The sequence below is a fragment of the Nycticebus coucang genome, chromosome 11, assembly GCF_027406575.1.
Source record: "Nycticebus coucang isolate mNycCou1 chromosome 11, mNycCou1.pri, whole genome shotgun sequence".
Lineage (NCBI taxonomy): Eukaryota > Metazoa > Chordata > Mammalia > Primates > Lorisidae > Nycticebus > Nycticebus coucang.
The window spans coordinates 28,960,206-28,978,153 of NC_069790.1; the positions used below are offsets into that span (position 1 = coordinate 28,960,206).

General features: G+C 39.5%; 1 protein-coding gene across 12 annotated transcripts in view; it reads left to right on the top strand.

Moving 5' to 3' along the window:
• Nucleotides 1-6,953, top strand: part of CPVL (carboxypeptidase vitellogenic like) — a 249,760-nt gene extending 242,807 nt beyond the window's left edge. For all 12 annotated transcript variants that reach the window (XM_053609286.1, XM_053609291.1, XM_053609285.1 and 9 more), the window contains one exon: nucleotides 6,700-6,953. In XM_053609286.1, coding sequence (XP_053465261.1) covers nucleotides 6,700-6,807 — 108 coding nt within the window. In that variant the 3' untranslated portion in view covers nucleotides 6,808-6,953. The remainder of the gene's footprint in view (nucleotides 1-6,699) is intronic.
• The last annotated feature ends 10,995 nt before the right edge of the window (nucleotides 6,954-17,948 follow it).

The window sequence follows — 17,948 nt, forward strand, 5'->3', positions numbered from 1 at the left end:
TTACCATTTTCCAGATATTCAAATGTACCTTACAATACTTTATCTCAATTTATGCCACCTTTGTACAGATTTTCTCTTTGTAAAAGCTTCTATATAGCTCAAACTCCAACAAACACTAGTATTATTGACATTCATTACTTTTGCCCACATGTATAAATTCTCAGGTTCGCTTTATTATTCTTTGTGCTTCCCTGTTTCCACTAGGAATATTTTTCTAATTTGTTGTTCTAATTTGTTGTAATATTTTTCTAAGGTTGTTTCTTAAGAACAACCTTTAGTGGTTTTTTAGTACAAGTCTGTTGACCAAAAAAAAAATTTTTCAGTTTTTTGTTTCCTTAAAAATATCGTTATAAGGTCTGTCATTTCTGTTTCTGTTTCTATCTTCTAAACTTGCATTTATTTTATTATAGAACTTCAAAGAAATTATTTCACTGTCTTCCAGCTTTCCTTGTTTCTGTTGATTAGTCAGCAATCTTGCTTCTTTGAAAGTTATTGTTTCCTTTCCTGAGACAGCTTTTAAGACTTTCTCTGTCTTTGGTTTTAGCAATATATTATTATTATTTGCCTAGATGTAGTTCGTTTTCTTTGTGTTTATCCTATTTGGGGTTTGCAGGGCTTCCCAAAACTGTGGCTTGATGGCTTTTATCAATTGGGGGAATATTTCAGTTGGTATCTTTAAAAGTTACTACTTATTTTGTCCATTCCTTATCATTTTATTCTATAACTCCAGTTAAATATAAGTTAAATGTTTTGTGGCCTCATGTCTTTTCTTGTCTTTATCTGTATTTTCTATACCTTTATTCTCTTTGGTTCAGTCTAGATATCTTCTACTGATCTAACTTCCAGTTCATACATTCTTTCTTCTACCATGTCTAATCTCCTATGAAATATCTATTACATTTTTAATTTCAATCAAAACTGGATAAATAACGTCTTAGTTATATAGAATTTCTATTTGATTCTCTTTTATATATTCTAATTCTCTGGTGAATTTCCTATTGTTACCTAACTTCTTAAGTATTTTGTTCATGGTTACTTAAAAATATGTACGAAAGAAACCTAATATCTGAATCATTTGGGGTTCTATTCTGTAGTCTTTATTCTCACCTCAGTTTTTAGTCATTTGATTTTGTCTTTTTAAATGCCTACTAAATGTTATTAAATTCTAGGCAAAATGTACCCCCCCAAAATGAAGAAAAATGGGCAGCGCCTGTGGCTCCAGGGGTAGGGCTCCAGCCCCACATGCCAGAGGTGGTGGGTTCAAACCCAGCACTGGCCAAAACTGTAAAAAAAAAATGAAGAAAAATGTTATCTTCAAAGAGGATTTAATTTTTTCTTAAAGACAGAGTAGAGGAACATCACTTTGATTCGATCAGGAATTTAGATGATTGGTTTAGTGCTTGATTTCAAAGTTTACAAGAGCTAACCTGTCTCTAGATTTTCATTATGTGCAAGCCATTGTCTCTCATGGATCTAATGCAAAGCCTACAGTTTTTACCAGTGCCAGTCCTCTTTGATGGGCCTGCAACTCCATTTTCTTTTGTTTCCTTTAGGAAGTTATTTGGTTTTTGATTTTACAAGCACCATGAGACTGTTTAACTTTGCATTCTCTTATCTGTCACTTTTTACTTGGGCAGAGAAGCTTAGAAATTGATAAATTTCCCAATGTGAAAGCAGCGCAAAATGTTAGCTCACTTCTCTGTGATTCTCTTTTCTCCATGATCTTGGCCTCTAAAGTCCCAGTTGCTCTCTGGCACCTCTAAATGCTTTTGTGGCCACACATGGTGTCTCATGCCTGTAATGCTTTGGGAGGCTGAAGTGGGAGGATCACTCAAGGCCAGGAGTTTGAAACCAGCCTGGGCAACATAGCAAAAATCCATCTGTATACAAAATTTTTAAAACTTAGCCAGGTGTGGTGGTACATACCTATAGTCCACGCTAGTCAGGAAGCTGGGCTGGGAGGATAGCTACTGCCTGGGAGTTCAGGATTACAGAGCCACTGCACTCCAACCTGGGAGACATAGACCTTGTCGCTAAAAAAAAAAAAGAAAGAAAAAAGGAAAAAAAATCTATCCTTGTCTTTTGAATTCAGCTTCTACTACTGTTCTATTTTTGGTTGACACAAGCTATGCAGCGGTTCTCAACCTGTGGGTTGTGACCCCTTTGGACCGTATTAAAGGGTTGTGGCATTAGGAAAGTTGAGAACCACTGAGCTATTGTGTCACAGTCTGAAACAGAAATTTTAAATTACACTATTGTTACAACTGATTAAGTAAGGTGCTGTGAAGGAACACCAGAGTATGTCTTTACTCTTCTACTCTAGGGACATGTATCATTATAACGGCTGCATTGGGGTCTCCTAAAGCACCAAGAAGCTCCTTTCCTCCCCTATTCAGTAATCATTTGCTGCACTGGATGTGAAACCACAGGATAGTTTCCCAGAGTACTGTTGGAGCAACTCTTGGCCTTGATCTCGGCTCTGGTTTTATTGTTGTTTGTTTGTTTCTTTTTTGAAAGTGACTTGCCTCCTGTGCTAGGAAGTATCTGCCAACCAGCTTTGGCTTTATTCTCATTCCCAAGTACCTAATACATTTCTGAGGTGCTATTTATTTTATCTCTATTTTATTAGTGTCTGAAAGCCAAAAGATACGATTTGTAAATAGTACAATAGTAAAAGAACTTTCATGTAAATCAGAAACCATAGAAAGCAAGATTCTCTTGAGTGTGTATATCCTTCTGTAATTAAAAATGAAACCTTCCCTATATATTCTGTCTCCCAACCTTGCATCTCCCATGTCCCTCTTTTCTCTTTCCTAGCTGGTAGTAACACCCTTTGCAAATGTGCTTATGTCAGAAACCTGAAATGGGAAGGATGTGTTGCAGGTGGGTAGGGAAACTCTCACTTAATGTTCATGTCTGACAAACCACTAATTTTGTTGGTTCAACCCCAACATCCCTTTTCCTTTCCCCTTCTCACCATTCCTCCCATGAGCACACATCTTCTCTTGCCTGATTTTGTGTTTCCAACTTGCTGCCTTTTCCCAGTATCAAATCAACCTCCTTGTTAGATATTAAGTTATTTTTTTTACAATGCAAATATGAATGTATCACTACCCTACTTAAAACCTTCCAGCCCCCCAGTCTGTACTCTCTTAGGAACCAGGCTGTCCAGCAGGAAGTGAGCAGTGGGCCAGCGAGTTCTTCTGTATTTACAGCCACTCCTCATCACTCACATCACCATCTGAGTTCCACATTCTGTCAGACCAGCAGCAGCATTAGTAGCAAATCCTACTGTAAATTGTGTAGGCATAGGATCTAAGTTACAGCTCCTTATGAGAATCTAATCCCTCCTCTCCACCTCCTGTGTCCATCCATGGAAAAATTATCTTCCATGAAACCAGTCTCTGGTACCAAAAGGCGAGGGACCAATGTCTAGGGTATATCCAGAATAGGCAAGTCTCTGGAGACAGAAAGCAGATTAGCAGTTGCCCGGGGCTGCAGAGGAGAGGGGAGTGGGAAGCAATAACTAATGTGTATGGTTTCCTTGCGGGTGATGAGAACATTCTGTAACTAGATATTGGTGATTGTGGCTCACACGGTGATTTTATGGTAAGTGTATTTTACCACAATTAAAACAAGCTAGGGAGTGGGATAAGGTGCACTCCCCAGCATATCATGTGAGACATCACTGGTCCCACTAGTGTTTGCCTATTCAGCCCTCCCTTCCCTCCTCTTCCCTTCTTCACGCGTGGAACCGCTTACAGGCTGCCGCACATGCACGCGCCTCACACATGCAGTCTCCCCCTCCACTCCCCATCCACCACCGTCTGTCCAGTGGCCTCCTCCACAACCCCAAGAAGTCTCCCCTGAAACATGCACACCAACAAGCCCAGTGTGAATTTCCCTTTATATTCTGTCATCTAAAAAGGCACGAGGGAGAAACCTTTACTCCCAGGTCTGTGCATCTGTCAGTGTGACTCTCTCCCCAGATGTTCTGGAACATCCGGAACACATGAGTTGAGAGGCTTTGGCTCTAGTGTGGAAGCTCCAAAATACACCGTTTCTATCTGGGGAGGCTTGAAATTAATCTTGTCACATTTAAACATGTAATCACAGCCCTGCCACATTTTCTTACCTCGGAAAGCTGCTGAGAGGTCTGTGTCCTTGATTTGTGAATGGTGAGTGGCTTGGTTGTAAACAATAGAGTGGTTTATTTCTCAGCACTCATAAATTCACTGGCGAGGTTAACATTGGTAAAATGCTTTATGCGAATCTGCTTGAGAATGTACTTTTTGGGGTGAGTTTTGTGGCATGTGAAATAACCTTTGGTCCTTAACGAGCTTTTCTTTCCAATCTTAATGATATCATTTACAATGTCATTGGGTCATTACACATGGCAGCTCAGAAACTGGACTAGGGTCGGGTAGGTCACTGAGAGCAAAAATGAGAATGCCTGACCCCTGCATTTCCTCACCACGTGTTAATATGGGCAGGGAAGGCATGTGTGCGTGTGTGCATGGTGAGGGAGATCAGATGGCCAGGAAGTGAGGTCAAGCATAGGTATTAAATTTCTGCTTCTATTCTCCCTTGATGTAAATAGAGAACTCCCCGGTTTGCCACAGAATAGAAAAATTTCTAAACAGTGGTTCACAGTGAGTAGTTGGACCACCAGTATCAGCATCACTTTGGAATTGTTAAATATACAAATTCTCAGGTCCCAACTCTGAACCTCCAGCATTGGGGCCCAGGATCTGTTTTAACCAGTCCAGGTATTTTTATGGCATTCAATTTGGGGGACAACTGTTTCAAACAATTTCTATAAGCCATGATTCTTGATGGGAAGGTAGGGACACTGAATGTTCTGGGGTAGTTAGGCTTCTTATAGACATTTTGATTCTGGACTTTCAATATGGTTAATTGTCAGAAAATAAGGAGAATGACTAAAATTTATTGACTATCATTACAGGCCAGATACTGTGCTAAGAATTCCAGGGACATTATTTCATTAAATCCTCACCAACTCACAACTGCCCGAAGAGATAATACTTCTTTCCCAAGTGTACAAAAAATGAGATAGGGTCTCAGAGAGGTCCAAGATCATACAGCTTGCTGTGCCTCTTGTCACGCTCCTGCACTCTGACCCTGAGTCCAGCCTGTAAAGCACTGTGCTGACCCTTGTTAGCTGGAGCTCTGCTTCTGGAAGCAGAATGACCTTTAGCTTTTGGATATTCAATTTATTGCTGTTCCAGACCATTGCTGCCAAACTCATTTCCAGTTGAAGCAGCTGGGATTTGTCACATACATGACTTCGTTAAGTGTCCTAAGTTGAACTGAAGCTGCACAGAAATCACCTATCAGATTCCCGCTGAGGCTGGAGATTTGGATAAGAATCTACAGGAAGAAAAATTCTAGCGTAAGATTGTGGGACTGCAAAGTTTTTCCTCTAGAGTCACATGATGGGTCATCAGACACATGTTTACCTTTAGTCTGTGACAAAAAGTGGGACATGCTGGGTTTCCAGTTGCAAGTTACTGCACGTGTTTACTTTCCTCATCTACTAGTCCTGTCTGTTCTCCGTATATGCAAGAGGGCATCTCAGGCTACAAGGACCTCTCCTGAATGTGACTTCCAACACTCAGTCTTTGTCCTTTTGGCATTGAATCATGAAGTCTTCCTCTTTCCCTCTACTTGGAATGTTTGCCGACAATAGAAGCTTAATGAGTACAGGGACCACTCCGCTTTCTCGGTACAGACCCTAGCTCACGGTGGGCCCTTATGTTGATTTGAACTCATCTCAACTAGAGATGTTTTAAGAATCCTTTATATGACCTGACAAGAGCTTGGGTTACCCAGGCGTATACATTTGTCAAAACTAGTACATGTCATCATGTTATAACTTTACTCAAAATAGAAAATCTATAAACACATATTGAACTCTGATTAATAATATGATGCTAAAGTATTTTGGGGAAATGTACTGCTGTCCCCATTTTATTTTTAAATGTGTCAAAAAGATACTGAAGTGAATATTGGTGAGAGAATCTAAATGGTGAGTATATGAATTTTTTAAATCTGCTGTATGTTTGAAAATGTTTCATAGAATGGTATTGGGGAAAGAAGATTGTTCTATGCTGTTCAAAACGTGACCTTTTATTTCAGGAGTCAAGGATGTTTTTGTTATTTTGTTTTTTGAGAATTACTTCTCCGTTATTATTGATAAAGGCTAAGATGAAAGGTATTAGTCAGTGTGAAGGATGACTGAACTGGTTGGCTGAATTAAGTAGGCATTCCACCTAGTTGCAGGCTGAGCTGGCCTGGAGTAGACCTCCCCAACTCAGGGGGCTACCCAGGTGAGACTTAGAGCACAGTGCTCCCAAGTGGGAGCCCAGGTAGGTCACTCCTAACAAGGATTTTCAAGTTTTATATATACACATGAAAGGTGAGCACAGCTTTGTATAAAATTAAGTAACTATACAATTTAAAATTTTTCCTACGTTAAGGTCTCCATTATTAAAGCTATTAACAGCAAGACAGACAGTGTATCCAAAAGCCTATTTTGGATGGCACCAATGGGTTGGTAGAAATTGTTCTGTATTTCATATAAGCTTTAAATATAACTTAATCTGAATTTAAACTTTTCATTTATTTAGTCTCCATTTCTCTAAATTTTGATTCTTCTTGTTCTTTTTCTTCTTTTAGGTAATTGTTCGAGGTGGAGGACACATTTTACCCTATGATCAACCTCTGAGATCTTTTGACATGATTAATCGATTCATTTATGGACGAGGATGGGATCCCTATAGTTGATAAACTACATTCCTACAGGAGAATATCAGAGGTTTTAATCCTTGAAAAGAAAAAAATTGAAAAACAGAAAATGTCATATAAATAAGAAAATTATCTTTTTATATTTGCACAATGTTTCTCATCAATAAAGATTATCTTTGAAACAAGTGAGCTTTTATTTTGGGGGAAATGTTTTATTATAAAATTAACATGTGTGCATGAGTAACAATTACATAATGTAACTTAAAGAATGAAAGAAATGGATTCTGTGACACTGCTTGCTACAGAGATGGATGAATAAAATATGGGGTCTTGAATACAAATTTTTAATTCCTCCTAAGAGAAAGTAAAAAATAAAGTGAATGAATAAAGTTATAGCAACACCTTTTTCTGTAAGTTCTGTGCATATGAAGGTGTCTGCTAAATATTATTGGATAAAAATAGCTGAATTATCACCCAAAGAAACAGAGGGAATTATAATAGTTATGGGGGAGAGAATTTCAAATGTTTCAAGTCTTAGTATGAACAAATTCTTTGAAATAGAACTTTATGTATAAAAGATTTGGTGTAGCAATGCATAATAAGCAAAGGATCTTGTTCAGAGAACACACTAAATCTTTGCCTTTTCTTTTTTCTTTTTCTGAGTTTGTTAGTTCATTTGAGGTATACATACTTACCAAACAGCCTGCAGGCCACATTAGTTATAAGGGTCATTTTTAATATAGGTTTTACATTCTCTACTTCTTTTCCCCAAATAAAGAACAAACTAATTTGGTATAATTGCTAGAAGACCAAAAAATTAAGATTTTTTATGAATATACATATGTTAGCAATTTCCAACCGAAATGTCACATCCTGGCACACCTTTCCTGTTTATGCCTCGTGTGTTCACATTTCTTTGAAATTCTATAGCACATTTGGCATTTTCTACATCACTTCCCCCTCATATTATTATGCCAATCTATGAATTGGCTCACTGGAGAATTAAATTTAGAAAATTAAAACCTGTTCTTGCTATGGATATTTTATTGCATGCTTTTAATTTCTCATTCTGTGCTTTGATTTCATTCAGGATGGTGATTTTTTTAAGACATATTATTCATTGTACCCATGACCTAGAAGTGATCAAATCAAACATTCTGATCCATAGCATATTTTAATTATTGCAGAGAATTAACTGAGGTGTAGGACAGTACAGGGAGTTTTTCAAGTAGCCTCATCTCCAAGTTAAATTAGCTACATTTGGTCCTATAAGTATGTATTGGAAAGGGCACTGGGAGACCAAGATTTAGTACATGGGGAAGATTTTAGAGAAGTCACTTCTTCATATCAGCCTCTCAGTGATTCAAAAAAGGTAGCCAGAAAAGGAGATCTCTAAGATTCCCTCCAGTTCACCTATCATTGGGAGAGTAGCTATTTATGAGGGTACTAGGAGATGTTACAATCTTTATTATTTGTGGATTCTTATTTGCAAATGAAGCCTGCTTGCTAAGAATGTATTTGTAACCCCTAAATTAATACTTGTTGTTTTTTGAGGTCCTGCACAGGGTGGCAAAAAATTTGAGTTGCCCAACATACACGTTCCCAACTAAGGCTCAAGACGGTGAAGCTCTACATTCTTGTTTCAGCTCTTCTACTACAAACAAGTGTCCTATTTGAAGTCCATTTAGTGCCACATTTTTGCATTTTTGTGCTTTTAGTTATTTATAATGCTGAAGTACTGTCTAGTGTTCCTAAGTGCAAGCAAGCTGGATGTGACTTAACAGAGAAAACACAAGGATTGATAAGCTTTGTTCAGGCGTTAGTTGTGCTGTTAGCCCTGAGTGCATTGTAAATGAGTCACCCACATATATTTTAAAAGGAAACTAAGAAACACATATTGAACAAGGTTATGTATTGATCAGTTGATAAGAAAGTTGTGACCAAAGGCTTGAAGGAACCTAATCCTGTATTTCTTTTTTTTTTTTCTTTGCTTTTTTATTTTTATTTATTTATTTATTTATTTATTTTTATTATTATTTTTTTTTATTGTTGGGGATTAATTGAGGGTACAATAAGCCAGGTTACACTGATTGCAATTGTTAGAGCAACAGTTCAGAATTTGCTAAATCTTTGTTAGCAGAGATGTTACAGGTCATAACTACAGTGAAAAAAAGAGAATCAAATGTGTTTACAGAGCACCTAGTCTAGGCACTGGCACAAATAATGGCTCAATAAATGGAGATCATAGATGTTCTCATTTTTGTCATCTCCCTGCCCTAGGTGCTGAGACAGTGGGGAGTGGGTGGGTGGGGGTATGACTTGCCTGGCAATTTCCAGGAACAACCCTGGCCAGCTCTTCTGAGAGTAAGTCCTATGAAGACTGAATATGGCAAGTATTTTATTTTAAAAGAAGGGAGGCAAGGGTAGTTTGGAGTCTAAAGAAGAACTAGTTTTTTAAGTTAATTAAAATGAGTCCTTTGTATAGAGACTCTCCACATGGAGTGCATGTCTCTCCATAGATATCTAAGACAATCCAAGGAGAAAATACTTGGAGAGAACAAAATTAAGCCTAATAATTAATGGTGGATTGTCATCATGCCCTCCCTGGGTCCAATGTGACTGACATTACCTTAAGTAGACAATATCCGCAAAAAGACAGAGTTGCATAGAAGAGGGGTCCAGGGAAGCATCTTTGCATCTTCTCATGGTCTGGGTCCAGCATATTGCCAAGAATTGACATTCCTATAGGAGGTTATCAATGTGATCAATTTCATAAACACAAAGCCTTCAAATAGTAGGATCTTTACAGAACTTTGTAATTTGATGTGGAATGGTCAAGTGGAGCACCTGTCCCTAGTGGTTACTTCATGGCAGTGCATTTAAAGGAGCAGTGGGAACTGACAATGAGTCCTGGATTCTTTCTTGGACAAAAAGACAAGCATTGCAAATGTGCTGTCATTTTCTGTCATGGCAAGTGGCTATTGCTAGTCTGTAACCTAGCATATATATTTTTTAAAGTATACACACAATCTATTCATTCAAGGTGTAAGTGAAGCTTTCTCAGTAAGAAAGTTAATTTCTTAGCAAAAGAAACTGAATCTATGTCAAGAACATTTTGAAAACAGATGTTTAGAAATACTTCCCTCATACTGTATGCTTAAAAATTGCAACAATGTCTATACATGAAAGATAGTTGGGATTGAAGAATGAGTTTTGGGAATGCTCATCTCCTGAGGCCTTTCTTCTATTTAGATCTACACTTCTCTGTCTAGTGTCTTTTGCAGCCCTGATGGACTTAGAAATCAAGCATTAAAATAAACTGAATGGAGAATTAGGAAATGCAAAGCGTGCATATCTGAGATGTAATATTACTTCAATAATATATGCCTATTATTAATACTTTTAATATTAAACTTCTACCATGAGTAAGAAAAGCTAAATAAAAAAATAAGCTGAACACATTGCCAAATGTTTGAATTGCCATATTACAAGAGGGTAACCCAAGATTTTTTGAAAATGACAAAGCCTATTAAACACATTGATCCTATTACAGAAATTAACAATAATATGTCAGAAATCAAACGTCCTTTTTACCATTAAAATCAAATACAATTTTTAAAACTTAAGTATTTTAAGTTTCATCCTTAATCGTTTGCAGTTTCCACTCTGGTTGAAATTTCACAATGTGAATATTGTCAGGAGAGCAGCAGTGTGCTTAGACTTCACAAATGAAGAAATAATTACACATACCTTTGGTATGCCTTTGGCAGTTTTTTAATGATAGAGCTACAGCCAAAAGGTTTGGGGACCACTGTTTGAGACAACAGAGTCTAAACTTCTTAAGCAGTCTTAAACTTTGTCATGTTAGAAAAAGCAATGTATCTAACAGTATATGTTGCTTTCATTTATGTGAAAGAAAGAAAAGAAAGAAAGGAGGCTCACACTTGTCTCCCTCCCCCCTTCTCTTAATCTCTCCCCCTCCCCCCACCATCCCCTGAATTTCCACAGCTAATGGCAGAGCCCACCATGACTCCAAGCCAGCTCTCTGCTCCTCAACCCTGATCTCTTTCCATTGAGATACCCAGTGTCCTGATCCCTCAGCCCTTCCTCACCTGATGATATCAGTGGGTAAATATCTGTGACTCTCATCTGGGGATGAGGGTTTGTATCATCATTAACAATGGTTTTTATTTTGAAAGTGCTGTAAACCAGATTCATGGAAATTTTTGATAAAGTATCTGCTCTAGAGGCTCCAGGAGGAGCAAACAAGAATTTAAATTGTGATTCTCTATAAAGGACTGAGAGCCTTCATTTAATTACTTATTTATGTGATGTTCGCAAACTATCTTTTCTCATGCCACCAAAAAATTGAAAGCTAGGGCCAGAAACCAAGGACTGAGGTCTTATGACAAATTCTTTGACTTAAACACCAATTTACCAAGGAAAATCTGGTTGTTCTCTTTGTTTCAATCTTGTGATTAACAAGACCCCCACTCTTACTGCTACTGATATATGGGCTATAGCTGTGTCAATTTTATGCCACTTAAGCCTCTGGGTCTAAGTTCAGAAACCATTTCATTCTTCATGGGTCTTTTGAGGGGGTGACTTCTGCTTGTGGAGGCCAGCTGCAAAGATGACTGGAAGAAGCCTGCTTGGCTCCACCGTCAACACAGGAAGTTTATGTCCTGGGATGAAATACAATTACCTACACGGATGTGTTTACCTGTCTTGTATGAAGTGGATTGTTATTAAAATTCTGAAGATTTAAAAACTTTCAGAAAACAAACCTGAAAGTGATGGACTTTGTTGCCCCTAAGACACGGGGCCTAGGAATTAACATCTTGCAATTGATTTATATCTTCTCAAATCCAAGGAAAACATCTGTTTTATCATTTGAAAGGGATTTCTGGCAATTGTAGGAGTGTGATGCAGGGCTGCTTGCATTTCCCAGAGCCCCACGCATGTGACAGCAAACCTGGGCTGTGGTTGCTGCTCAAATGGATTTCACAGGAAACTTTGCATCCAGCCAGATCTTCAGGGAAAATATTAATCTTTTCCCTAAATCTTTCATTTTCAAATTACAAATGGGAGAATTGTTTATTGCAAAGAGTAAAAAAAAAAATTTCCCCTCACCAGACCCACACGGGTGGGCTACCTTGAGGTCAGATCCACCAAGACTGCACCCAACGCGAGGGAGAGAGAATTACTCCCACAAAAAAAAAAAAAAAAAAAAAAAAAAATAGAGGTGTGTTACTACGAGAAGAAAGGAGGCCTGCATGCTGAGTATCCAAGAACCAACAAATGGCTACCACATGCAGATGGATATCAAAACTCATAGAAGGATGTTTTGACGTTTTGGTAGGAATACACACTGGTTATTTCCCTAATTTTTCAGTGAACATTGACAATAAAAACTCACATGTACATCTAGTAACATATGATGATACTTTAAATTTTCATGCAGTAATCAAAGGAAGAAAAGGAAGTTCCTGAGAGAAGTAGGGGGGAAGGAGATGTTGCATGAAGAGAATGGGAAAAACTAAATATCCACATCAGCACTACAAATGCAGATTTCCTTGGGTCCAATTACATTTAGCGTCTCACACCAGGATGTGCCACATCAAACCTTCTAGATGACAGCACCCACTCTGGATGCTGAAGACACACGTGGCCCACTCCTAGACCTGAGATCCTCTCAACAAGGGGAAGGGCATGTGAGGGACAGGGGGTGACCACTGCATAAGTAGCTGTAATCCCAATGTGCTTTCACAGAGGAAAGTCCATGGTGCTTTGGGAACAAAGAATAGGGAGTGACTAATTCCTCCAAACCCAGGAGTGGGGAAGAAGGCTGGAGACCTTCCAGAGGGTGTAGCTCAGGCACAGGTCAGCACATCAGCATTACTCTGTCAGGGATGGGTGAGGCTCTGAGCACCCCTGAATCTACCTTCTCTCCTCTTATTTCTATCCACCCCAATAGTTTATTTATTTTGTTACAAAATCCGAATTTGCAAATGACTGCCCTAAACTTCTCTAATGGAGAGAATAGAAGGATGGACTCCCACATTAAAATGATAGGAATAAACCCAAATGACCACGCTTTGGTTTTCCCACCTTGTCTCTGTAGTCAGGGAAAGATCTAGAAGGCTGTATTCCTGTAAGTCCATCCATCAAGTGGCCTGGGTAGCGTGTGAAATGGCATTTCCTTATTAAAATCCCCACTCATCACATTGCAACACGCTGGAACATACTGTCATTGACCAATTTCCCATCTCCCCTGGGAAGAGAGACATTCTTCAAGGACATTTTGAAATGACCCCATAGTGTGACTCACTGAAGGGAAATGCCAAAAGCTTTGGGGGCAAAAATAAATAAAAGTAAAAAGAAAAACATGTAGATTCTATCAAAAAAGGCTTGAAGAGATGTTACCCTGGAAAATTGATACTGATCTTGGATGGGACAGAGGGCATAGTGGAGAGGGATTTGGTTTACACCAATTTCAGGGTAAAATTTCACCAGAATGCATTTTTTTTTGGGCAGTGCAAGGCAGAGGAAAAGGGTCTCTAACTAGTGATAGCTCCATCACATGAGCTACTCTGTCCCTGAAAAAAAAAAATCTTAACTTTTGTTATGCCAGGGCCTGGGAACAGAGCTTCTTCTATAATGAGAAATGTAATTTTCATTTGGCATCATAAGTGTAACAAGCCCCATGCTAGAAACAAACCTAGCTTTGTTTCTACATCATTCTCTCCCCTCGTTAGATGGTCAGAGGCAAGGGACAAATGTACCAGCCCAGGGGAGTGTGACTCTGAGCCCCAATTCCGAATATTCTGTTATTTCTGACTCTTCAGTGCAATTTTTTCTTTCTCTTCTTGGGCTAAAGTAGAGTGAAAAAGAGTTGATAGTCATATATTCAACTTAGAAGCATTACAAGGAAGAAAAAAGAATTCAGGAACCCTGCATTAGCATAATATACTCACTTATAAAAACTGAAACCAGGTGGTTTAGAAGGACTAGTGCCAAAAACTCCCATGGAGTTGCCTTTAATAAAGAAAATGCTGGTAAAGCTAAGAACACAGGGAGGTTTGTGTTATTCTCACCCACTCTTCCCTCCATGCAAATTCCTGGATTCCCAACAGCAGGCACCATGGATGAAAACAAGAGATCAGAATTTAGAGAAACAGGTAAGGTGTGGGAAGTCTTGGAAAAGACAAAAGAAAGTGAATAGAGATGAGTTCTTGGACCACCAGGAGCAGAGTTTGGTGCCCACCCCAGAAAATGAGATGAATTTTAGGGTGCTACTTTCTTTCCCCACTGCAGGTGCAGGTGTAACAGCCACCTTGGAAGCCCCAAGTGCTGCTAGTCTTCCTCCCCCTCTGCCTGAAGTCACCCTGTGAAGGAAACAATTTGGCATTTGGGGTAAAGAGCAGGTGATGATGAACTTCTCTGGGGACAGAAGTTCAACACCAGGAAACATATCACGGGAGCTGGGTATGTTGGCAAAGAATAGTTGCTACTTCTCTATGTTTACTGTGCTGAGGATTCTGGCATCTTGATAAGTTTCTAAAAGATAAATTGCTTATACATAGCAATAACAGTAAGAAGAGAGACTTGTCTAGCAGAAATCAGAGAGCATAAAAGCTTAATACATGTCTCAAAGTAGACATGGAATTTAAAGTCTATTTCTTCTCATGCTTGCCTGTCCGGGTTTCATGCAACCACCACAAAAGGATTCTGTAGTTACTGGAGAGAAAACTTGAGATCGCATAAGTCCACTTTTGTTCCTCAGTAATTAACATTGTTTATGATCACTGGTGCTGCTGTTTCCAACTGTGTCCACTCTCAACTCCAGCTCCAAGATGACAATGTAGCTCCGTCATTGTCAGCAAATGACCTTGCCTTCTACTTTACTGAGAAGACTAAAGCAATCGAGCACTGGGTCCCATGGTTTTCCTTTTTCTCTGCAACATACAGCTACAACATCATGACTCATATTTATTCTTTTCCTATCACAGAAAAAGTCCTGACCTCTCTTATGAGCTCCCTGCCCACAGCTCCAGTTGTCCTGCCCAAAGCTTAGGTTCAAATAACCAGCTTTGTCATCTTTCCCTCACACCAGCAGCTTCCGGTTTTCCCTGGTCTGCCCATTCTCACAGTCCTTCTCCATATTCACCCAGTGGCTTAAGCCTGTTTCTTTTTGTGTCTGTCTTTGCCTTCTCCTTCCAGTTTCTAGACAACTGCAAAGCTTACTAGAAGGTCTCCCTGCTCTAGTCTTTCACCAGCTCCCCTGTTGATCCATCCTAGACAGTGCTGCTGTGTCATTTCCTAACACACAACTCTAATCTGCTTGCTCTCGGTTCAATGGCTGCCAAGTGCTTACAAGTTGACAGTTCAAACACCCTGGCTTTGAAGGCCTGCCACAAACTGACTTCAGCCTACTTCTTTCCATTTCTTTTCCCACTCTTCAAATGTGTCTGTTGGGATGAGATTATTTACCTTCTCGTAGACACTGCCTCTCTTTTCTGTCTGCCCAAGCCTCTCTATTTAACATGCGTGCTTTGGCAAACGAAATCCTGCCCTGTCCTTCAAGGCCAACTCAAAAGCCTAAGAGGCTGTTAAGCCTCCCTCCTTCCTGTTCCCTTCACCACCACTCCCATATAATCACTTTCTTCTGTGCATTGTCTGTCTCACTTCCAGAACACTCATTTATGCCTTTTGTCAGAGTTGTTTGAAGTTTCCCTTTGTTTTTACCCTTGGAGCAAGCAGTTGACCCTCTCCTTGCTCTAGGGAGGGGAGTAGCCGGCTGAGTCCCAGAAAAGTTCTGTGAGCATTTCTGGATTTTGCTTTCTGAAAGCAGGAGACCAAGAGGGAGGATAGGGTTTGAGGAAGCAGAAAGGCTTAGAAAAACAGTTCCCACTATGCTGAACTCAGAATTAAAAAATATATACATTGTAGAAAATAGAGATTTCTTATTGAGTAGGGACACTGAGAAAGGGGCTTCAAGGCCTTCAAGGAGGATGGGAAGAAAAGCTGGCCTGCTCAACCAGGAAGTGGGGGTGGGGGGCTATAAGAATGTGGGTATGATATAATAGAAAGAGACAATCAATGACCAATTTTAAAAAGGGCAATACTGCCTGGAGTCGCAGAGGCCAATGGAAAACTTGAAAGACTTGTGACAGATTTCAAAGGAGAGAGTAGGAGAGAGTATTTATATCTCTGCAGGGCCTTGGCATCCCCATCTCTCTATATACCTTTTCTCCTTGTGAAAGGGATTCAACTATAGTGTTCTAAACTTCCTCTTTAACATGAGTGCTTTGGCAAATAGTCTAAATGAAACCTAAATAAATAAATAAAACCTCTCTTTGTTACCCTGAAATTTGTGCAGGTTATTTTTGATTTTATCCACACTGGCTGTGCTGCTCCAGTTTTATTTTCAGTTTCCACTTTTGCTTTGGATTACCACCGTGCTGCAGTCAAACTTTCCAGCTCTGCCAAGTAATCACACCAGGTCACCTGGGTTTGGGGAACCAGGACACCCAACTCTCAACACTTATCACCTGAATTTTGGATCCAGGTGACTCAGCTGACAATGAGCAGGGACATCTGAAGATGGCTATGAATCTCACTTGTACTGGGAGTGTGCATGGGGTGTGGGAGTTAAAGGACAGGCGCTTCAGGACCAGCAAGGTGCCCAGGCCCCACCCTGGGGGAGGTTGGTCACATCAGAGCCATAGAAGGTGGTGGCTTACAGTGAAGACCCTTTGCTTCTTCTGCAAAATGCCAAGCATACAATATGTGCTCAAGAAAAAGTTAATACATAAAGGATGGACCAAACTTGACCATTCATGCCATGCTGAAAAGTAACATGTAACACATTAAAAAATATAAATATAGAGCACGAAAATGACCCATAAACTCATAGCCTAGATACAGCCATAGAAGTTTTCAGTATTATTTCTCTAGCCTTTTATAATTTGTAGATCCTATTTTCTGCCACATTGGGTACAATATTATGTCTTGTCTTCGTTTAATCATATTGCAGTGTTGAACATCATTCTTTAACTCACTAAAATTTGATTTATCTCTAAAGAGCTTCAGCAATTGAGCAAAGAAGTCAGGAGGAAAATGACTCTTTCATAGGTCAATAACCCCTGAGTTTCACCAGGAAGGGTGGGGGATCTCTGGGCAACCACCTGCTTTAGAACAAGACTGACTGACAGTGTGCCAGCCCACATCCCTTCTGGCTGTGGCTATAGGATGTCTGGTCTCTAGTCCAAGCAACAGCCTTGCTTCAAAAGGCACACTGGTTTGTCATGATTAGCATGATGGTGCCCATGAAATTTTCCCCTCTCCAATTTGGGGTTGAGTTATTGGACCATTTCCTAGAGAAGCTTTCTGCTCCTCTTGGGCCTTTCTGCTGTTGCCGCTAGTGGCTGCCCCCAGCTGTTCCTAATTCCCTCTCTGGATGAATGACTCAGCTTGAATCCCCATCTACAAATTCTGGCGTCTTAAAGCAGCCAGACAATTTTGTAACACAATGAAACAAAGCTCAACCCCAGTAAAACCACCTAAGAGTACAATAATAAATTAAAAAACATAAAACAAATTATTTTTGATGTCCAAGATTATAATCCTTTAACTATGAAAATAAACATGTGCCCGGGTTTAAAAAAAATAAATAAATAAAGCCAGAAAGGACTTAATAGAAATCAGACAGCAAGTCTATGCTCGTCCCTGATGGAAGTCACCTATCTTTCCATCTAGTCCATCTGTTTTGGGTTTTGGCCAGGGCTGGGTTTAGAACCTGCCACCTCTGGCATATGGGACCGGCACCCTACTCCTTGAGCCACAGGCACCACCCTAGTCCATCTGTTTTGAGGAAGGTTCTTTCAGGAAAAGCTGTGGGGCCTACACAAGGTGTCTTCTTAGCCCCAGGAGAAGAAAGATGTTCACAGCCAAAAGGGAGGGTCCTATTAAGTGTCTTTGGAGTAAATGCCATTTTTACAAGAGAATTTTTATGGTCTGAAGATGTTTTTGGCTGTGCTATATCTGCCCATAAGCGACAAATTAATTTATTCAAGACTTACATTACTGGGAGGAAAACAAACCTAAGGCTGAACAAAATTAATGGGAAATCTAAGGAAAAAAAAAACAAAACAAAAACACTCCATCACCATCAAACA